Source organism: Tamandua tetradactyla, chromosome 11 (assembly GCF_023851605.1).
Source record: "Tamandua tetradactyla isolate mTamTet1 chromosome 11, mTamTet1.pri, whole genome shotgun sequence".
Classification (NCBI taxonomy): domain Eukaryota; kingdom Metazoa; phylum Chordata; class Mammalia; order Pilosa; family Myrmecophagidae; genus Tamandua; species Tamandua tetradactyla.
Window position 1 is genome coordinate 97,255,057 of NC_135337.1, and position 8,608 is coordinate 97,263,664.

The following is an 8,608-nucleotide window of genomic DNA, read 5'->3' on the forward strand; positions in this document are numbered from 1 at the left end:
TGTGCACTCTCCAGTAAACTTCCTACATATAAACGTCTGTCTCAGAGTCTGTTTGCCTGGAGTTCAACCAAAGACACTAAATTATATACAATGATACTGACACCAAGAGAACTAAATGTTGGAGTTGTAACTTAAATACAGCTCTGTCAATTCCAAATGTTTTGATATCCAACCTATATTCATTCATCAGTCAGGCCCATATACATATTTTAAGGTGCTAGGAGACTAAACAATCCAAAAATTTTAAATCCTTTACCTTGACACAAGTAAAAGACTCCCTTAAAGGACAACATTATTAAGAAATTGTAATTTCTTATATATAACAAATTTAGAGTATGTGTTTCTGTAAGATTTTCTTTAGGGCTTCTTTCACATCTTTATTTTTCAAACTGTAGATGAGGGGATTTAGCAAAGGGATGACCACTGTATAAAAGACAGAGACAACCTTATCCTGCTCCATTGAGTAGCTAGAAGTAGGGCGCAGATACATGAAAAGAATTGTTCCAAAGAATATGGTGACAGCCATAAGGTGGGAAGCACAGGTGGAGAAGGCTTTTTGCCTGCCTTCTGATGATGGCATCCTCAAGATGGCAATGAGGATGCATAAGTAGGATGTGAGAATGATCATAACACAGCTGATGACATTAAAACTGGAGAAAGCCATGATGACAATGCCATTGATGTAGGTGTCAGAGCAAGAAAGTTTGAGAAGAGGTGGTGTGTCACAGTAGAAATGGTTGATCCTATTAGAGTTACAAAAGGACAATCTGAAAGTCATCCCTGTGTGAATGGCCGCATTTCCAAAGCCTGCTAGGAATGAGGTAGCCACCAGCAAGAAGCAAATTCTCTCTGACATGACAACAGGGTAGAGCAGGGGGTTCCAAATGGCTGCATAGCGGTCATATGCCATCATGGTCAACAGGAAGCACTCAGTCCCCAGGAAGGAGCCAAAAAAGTAGAACTGGGCAGCACATCCATTGAAAGAAATCACCTTATTCTCAGCTACAAGGTTCACTAGCATCTTAGGAGTGACAGAAGAGGAATAAGAGGCATCAACAAAGGAGAGGATGCTGAGAAAGTAGTACATGGCAGTGTGGAGACGGGGATCAATCTTAATCAACATGATCATTCCCAAATTACCCACCATCGTTGCCATGTAGATTGACAGAAACAATACAAAGAGGATAGTTTGTAGATCTGGGTTCTCTGAGAGTCCTAAGAGAAGAAATTCTGTCACTTCTGTTTGATTCCTGCTTTGAGTCTCTTTCATATATCTGTTCATTTGAGCTAGGGTAAAAGAAAATATAGAAGATGACATTTGGTTAGATGAATACATGGAAGTGCCATAAACAAAATTTTACAATATATACCCATACATATTCTAAAGAAGAGCATAAAGTGAAAAGTAATGAACTTGATGTCAACTCACAAGCCCTATATCTGAGTGCTAACTAATTTCCTTAGAAAGTGTCTGAGTATCTATTAAATACAAACTGACATTCCCCCTGGCATTAACCATTTATTGAATAATAACAAGGACTTAAGATAGAATTCTCACCATTAGGTATAAAAAATAAATCAAGTGTAATGTTAGCAGAGCTTTTAGATGTAAGTTATGGTGAAAGATGATGGAATGAATTTAGGCCACTGAATATTCCCTTGTAGTACTAATATAATTAGTTAAAAAATTAAAAGTTAGAAAAATTAATCAACAGTGTCAAGGGAAAGAACTGAATCTCTTATGGAAGTTAAAAAAATTGCAAAAAATTGATGGTCAAGGAAAGATGAAGCTATGCAGCTATTATGATTCCAAACTATCCCACTTTCCCAAAATCATTATCTGTAGGAAAAAAAGCATGTCAGTAAAACCCTGAGAATTTTCAATAATTTGATATTTAGAGAACTTAGTGGTAAGAGTGAGTAGACTCCCCTCCCCCAGAAAAAGTAATGCAATTTGCCAAGATAGTGAAACTTCTAACACCCAGGTTCCTAATATCACTAAAGAAACCAGAAACACAACAGCAGCATTTGAAATTTTCCAGGCATCATAGTGAATTGGGGAATAATTTAATTCCAGGTAATCCAAATGGAAATAAAATTCATCTCTGATAAGGAGTAATGAACCCTGATACAGGACAAAAAAAATCTCAGAATAGATGAAGAGTTTAGATCTTCAAGTGAAAGTGTGGACAGCAGTTCCAGTGGAATTCTTCTCCATTTCCACTCCAGTCCCTCACACTTTCCATGGCCTTAAGCTGTGGAACAGTAGTTAAAACAAGTAGATAAGCCCTCAAATTATGACTCGGTAGTTAAAACAAAGTGCTAAAAAATATATTATCACTCACAGCAGGGGTTCATTTGATACTGTCTGAAATTGAAATATGGGACTAAAGTAAATTGATATTGGAGCTAAAGGATCTACTGGACACAGCTGGGGAGAAGGATGGGCAGTGACTAGTTCCATTTTCCACAGAAATGTCTACACATGCTCTGGCACCCTACTTTCCAATGGGATATGGGCTTGACAAACTCATCTATAGCAAAAGCTAGCATGTTCAGAGAGTACAATAAAACTTTCAAAGTGCCATAACATCCATTGTCTTATGTGAGCATCATCACAAATCAGTGAGGAAGATAAGCAGGTATAATCTTAAATCAGATGATGTATGTAGATTTCTCAGCTAATCAGTGGTAAATCCTGGGTTAATGCAAAAGTCTCCTTCTCCTTCTTCTTCTTCTTAATTTTTCTTTTAAATTCCCCAAATTTACAAACACCTTACACCCACTGTGCTGGTTTGAATCTGTTATGTACCCTAGAAAAGACTATGTACTTTTAATCCATTCTTGTGGGGGCAGAATTTTTATTTGTTTTTTTTTTCCATGGAGATGTGATCTACCCAAATCCTGGTAGGTCTTAATCCTTTTACTTAGTCTTCTATGAAGAGAATAAAGACAGAAAACACAAAGAGACAGGTACATAGAGCAGAGGGATGAAGTTAACTGAAGAAGGTAAACACCCTGGAGACACTAAGAGAAGACTCACAAGAAAGCTCAGAGAGGTGTCCCTTGAGGAACAAACAAGGACACATGGAACCTAAAACCAATTGAACCTGGGAGCAAAGGACCAGCAGGCACCTTCCCATGTGACGGAGGAACCCCAGACGCCATCAGCCTTTCTTCATAGAAGGTATACTCCTATTGATGAGTTAATTTGGACATTTCCGTGGCCTTGGGACCATAAATTTGTAACCTAATAAAATTCTATTGGAAAAAACAATCCATTTCTGATATACTGCATTCCAAGAGCTTTAACAAACTAAAACACCCACAAGTACCAACTCACCCTTTCCTCTTCCTCTCATCCCCTGATAACCTCAAAATCTACTTTGTGTCTCTACGAATTTTCCTTTTTTCAAATAAGTGAAATATTACAGTGTTTGTCTTTATATGCCTTGCTTATTAGACTCAGTATTATGTTTCCAATGTCTATCCGTGTTGTAGCATGCATCAGAATATCATTCCTTCTTATGGCTGTTCTCACTGGTGTACATGTTTGAGTCTCTGCTTTCAAAGTCTTTAGTACAAGAAGTAGAACTTCTGGGACATATGGCAATTCTATATTTAAGTGTGAAAAGAACTGCCATGCTGCTTTCCACTTTGTCTGTACCATTCTACATTCCCAAATATTTGCCTCTTGGAGGTAAGTCATTTGCTGTCTTCAATACCGTAGTGTCTTCTTGTGGTGGTATGAAGCTCTACGTACCCCAGAAAAACATGGTCTCTATATTTAATCCATTCCTGTGAATGTGGATCTATTGTAAGTCAGACCTTTTGGTGAGGCTACTTCAGATGAGGTGTGTCCCACCTCAATCAGGATGTGTTTTGATCCTATTACTGGAGTCCTTTATAAGAGAATGAAATTAAGGCAGACTGGGAGAAAACCACAGGAAGTAAGAAGCTGAAGGTCAATGGAAGCTGGAAGAGAAGAGGAGAGACCAAGAGATGCCACTATGTGCTTTGCCATGAGGCAGAGGATCTAAGAATCACAAGAAGCATTTTGCTTGCATTATTTTATTTAAATCTTCTGGAATAGGTAGTGTTATTATTCCCTGTTGACAGATGGCAAATGTGAGATACAAACAGTAAGCTTGCCATAAGAAATACCTAAGATAAACACAGTCATAGAGACAAAAAGTAGATTACAGACTATCGACAGCAGGGGGGTGAGTGATATGGGGAATTATTACCAATTGTGTACAGCATTTCTGTTTGAGGTGATAAAAAAGTAGCACAATATTGGGAATTCAATACCATTGAATTTTACAATAGAAAGTGGCTAGTATTAGAAATGTTATGTTGTATATCTGTTACTAAAATAAAAAGCTAAAAAAATTAACTTGCCTAAAGTCACAAAGTTAAACTGAGTTCATATGTCATATCCTCTTAATATTTGAGATTATTTTGAATGACACCCTTAATTAATAGATGAAAGAATTAATAAACAGATAACTAAATCTCATAATGTTCAGAGCTCTACTAATGCTCTAGAATATATTTAGTTAAAGAAAATACAGTCACATATGTTCTAAAGTGAAAAGGTGATTGCAGTTATTGGAAAATGTCTTTTCTAGAACTCACATTGATTTATTTGTAATATTAATGAAATACCATTTGTTTAATGTCTGGTTCTGTCAATTGTACACTTTCATCACCCCTGTTTGCAATACATCTTCTTCTACCTTGATTTTGCAGCCAACTCTGTAACCCAGAGATTATCTGAGTTTTCATTTTCTGTGAGTTTCTGAAAGTAGTAGCAGCTTTTTCTGAGATCTTTCTAAAGTGTTTCAAAAAAGCCTTAAAATTCATGTTATGTACTACTGCTTGCATTTCCCTTAATGTTTCACAAATCTTCTAAGAATGAAAACGGACTGAGTATTTAATTAACATATTTTTTTAGTCACATAGTGCTCTTGGGATTTTGTTCCAGTTGGTGGTTATGGGAATTAATAGGAGTGTGGTATTTTTCTTTGTGTCATCAAATTATATGGACAACATCTTTTATATCTTCTACTTACCTCTTGTAACTGTTTGAGTTCTCCTTTTTCCCCTTGCTTGTTCCTGTTCAATGCTTAAGTTCATGAAAAAAAAAACAAAAATGGAAAAAACTCATTTTAGAGAACACACTAATTCTTCCAAGTTAAGTGGCTGACGTAGTTAGAATATACCTTAGAGGAGGCTGTTCATTATATAGACAGGAACTAGATAGGAAAACTGAACCCTTTACGACTTCTCCTTCATATGAAAGTCATTCTGCATTTCTGCATTATTTTCCAGAAATCCTGCACTCCTTTAGGAGAGATATCTTCTTTCTTTTACCTTTCTTAAAAGACAAATAGCTCAATTTCTTAAATCAGAGTAAAATACATTTCAAACCATAGAATAGATTGCTGTGGTGCAGCTGTAATATTGCCCACAACAACTTCTAATTGTAGGGTTCCTACACAGGGCTCTGAAGGAAATATCCTGATTTATTACAAATAAGGTATATAGTATGTTCTCTTGTCTCTGAGGAAGCACTTCTTATGTCACCTCATGAGGATGACTCATTTCTTCCTCCTGAACTAAGGACTTATTAGTTTTCATATTTCTCTCTTTTACCTTTGGGACACCTGGGCCCAGTGGAGAATGTATTTTCAGTCCTAATTGCTACCATTAAACATTCTTCTACTGTTTATCCAGGTAGTTAGTGGGTTTTGCTCCTTGGGGGAATTGAAAGAATCCACACAATAGCAGATTCCCTCAACCTGTGGTCTCACTGCCTATAAGGGATATGTGTACTATAAGAAATCATGTTACCTGAATTAAGATGAGGGATCTCAATAGAGGAGGTATGGGGGAGATGGAGAGATCAGCACTGTTTTTACTGGAAGTAAAACACTGATTATGACCCACTGATTATGATTTGGTTAATCCACTGTATCTTTCTGCATCTCCACTTTCACATATCTAAGTGGCAATTCTAATGCCTACCTCAAGGGTGACTTGGGAGAAAAATAAAATAATGAGTATGAATTATTGAGTTCAATGCCTGGAATATAGACCTGATTAATAAACAAGAGCATAATTCACTATCACATCCTTTCTTACTCTCCAGAATAAGAAATGACAACTGTGCTGGTTTGAAAGGAAGTATGACCCCTAGAAAAGCCATGTTTTAATCAAAATATCATTTCATAAAGGTAGAATAATCTCTATCCAATACTGTATGTTTGAAACTGTAATCAGATCATCTCCCTGGATGATGTGATTTAGTCAAGAATGGTTGCTAAACTGGATTAGGGAATGACATGTCTCCACCCATTTGGATGGGTCTTGATTGGTTTATTGGAGTTCTATGAAAGAGGAAACATTTTGGAGAAAGAGACTCAGAGAGAGCAGAGAATGCTGCAGCACCATTAAACCAAGAGTCCACCAGCCCCAGTGACTTTTGGAGATGAAGAAGGAAAATGCCTCCCAGGGAGCTGCATAAAACAGGAAGCCAGGAGAGAAAGCTAGCAGATGACACCGTATTCACCATGTGCCCTCCCAGCTGAGATAGAAGCCCTGACTGTGTTTGCCATGTGCCTGCTCACTTGAGAGAGAAACCCTGAACTTCATTGGCCTTCTTGAACCAAGATATATTTCCCTGGATGCCTTTGATTGGACATTTCTATAGACTAGTTGTGATTGGGACATTTTCTTGGCATTAGAACTGTAAATTAGCAACTTATTAAATTCCCCCCTTTTAAAGCCATTCCGTTTCTGGTATATTGCATTCCAGCAGCTAGCAAACTAGAACAACTACCAACCAGTAGAGCCTAGATTCTGACTTAGTGGGGGCTCCATTGACCAAATGCATCTTCCATGTAAGAGAAACAGAACCTGAAATTGAGATGTGCAAATATCTGAAGATCATCTAAATTAAGTATACCACCTTGAGGAGATACTCACTCTAATTTGCTTTTCTGTACCATATAATTAATGTAACTTGAGCTAGATGCTGGGAGACATGAAGATGCATTGCTTCATCTGCAGCAATTCAGAAAATTGAATTATTTTGCATTATTTTTGCTAAGTCTCATCTTTTGTATTTTATTTATTTGTTTCTTTTCAGTAAGGAAAATACAGTAGGTTCTTATCAACACAAAGTCTGAATCATAATTGTCACACAATGAAGATTTATTTAATAATCAATCATTCTTTCTCATCTAAGTGTGAATTAGTTGTTATATGGGAACAGACTGTGATGAATTAAATCAGATTGAGATTTGCACAAAGAGAGTGTGAATTGAGGTTGGAAAAATGATGGCAGGGCACTAAGAGATCATTGGGAGGGACACAGAATAGAAGGAATCTATGTAATAGCAAAGTGAGAGAGTAAGACCACTGGATCACAAAGGTGTAATTGGAATGTAAACAGGAACGGTCTAGTGAGCCCCAGGTTATGATGTAAGATACCCCAGAGAGCTCTTACAATAAGCAGAGAACCTATTTCCAATCCCAGATTGAGAGTCATTCAAAAAGGCATCAGACATGTGAAGCTGTATCACCCTGCTGCTAGGATTATGACCATAAGAACTAGAAATGCAATGTGATCTCCATGGAGAATTCTGATAATTCAGTGGTATTTGGTCTAAGGAACTTGGTATAATGAGATGCACCATTGAAGGTTAAGTTGCAATGGACCCTTCTTGAATATCATGGTTCTCTAAAGCCAAATAAACAAGCCACAAGGATTTACTGAGCAACTAATTGAGGAAACACTGGCTAATAAAGACATGACCTTGGTTCTAGAGGAGCTTACAAATGGTCAGTGAAAAGATAGAGGCAGCATTTTAAATGATAGAGAAAACCTGTTCAGCTGATCCTCTCCCTGGTCATAAATAGAGAAGACTAGTGATAAATAATTATAGCAGCTTGTATTAATTGAGCATGCACTACTTTCCAAGTGCCCTCCTAAGCATACATATTTTTTTAAAATTATAAATAATTTCCATTACAGATAAGTAAACTGGGTTCCAAAGAATTAACCAGCATGTCCAAATAGCTAATACAGATCAGAACTCATCTTGCACAGTTTTTCCTGATTCCAGAATGTGAATTGCTAACCATTTTGTGTTTCTGCACCCTAAAAGTGGCTAAAAGAAGTCTTACAAATGTCCTTTTGCATTAAATATGTATAACATAAACTGTAACAATGGCTAATGGTTGATATACTACAAGGAAAAGGATGGACAAATTGACTAATTCAGAAGTCGTGTGTGGTATCCTTGGGTGTAATGGTTGCTAGAAAAGTATTGAATCAGAAGTATTAGGTGGAAAGGTGGGATGGCCAAATGTTCACCTTAGTGATTTATATACCATCCCTTACTTGAGAAAACAAACTAGTCAAGAAAAATTAGTTAATATCAGAAAGCTAGAGTTTAACGAGAAGGTCTCAACTGACTAGCATTTTCCTGTGATGACATTATGGAAATGTATGGGTGTCACATGATGGGGGTGTGCTATAATATTTAATGGGGGCTGTAGCAAGGGCTTAAAAGCCATACAAATTGCAATGCAATCTCTA

General features: G+C 37.0%; 1 protein-coding gene across 1 annotated transcript; it reads right to left on the reverse strand.

Annotated features, from left to right (window-relative positions):
* Positions 1-328: 328 nt before the first annotated feature.
* On the reverse strand, positions 329-1,282 carry LOC143649723 (olfactory receptor 5AP2). Its single transcript, XM_077119655.1, has one exon. The coding sequence runs from the start codon at positions 1,280-1,282 to the stop codon at positions 329-331; it is 954 nt and encodes a 317-aa protein (XP_076975770.1).
* Between the last annotated feature and the right edge of the window lie 7,326 nt (positions 1,283-8,608).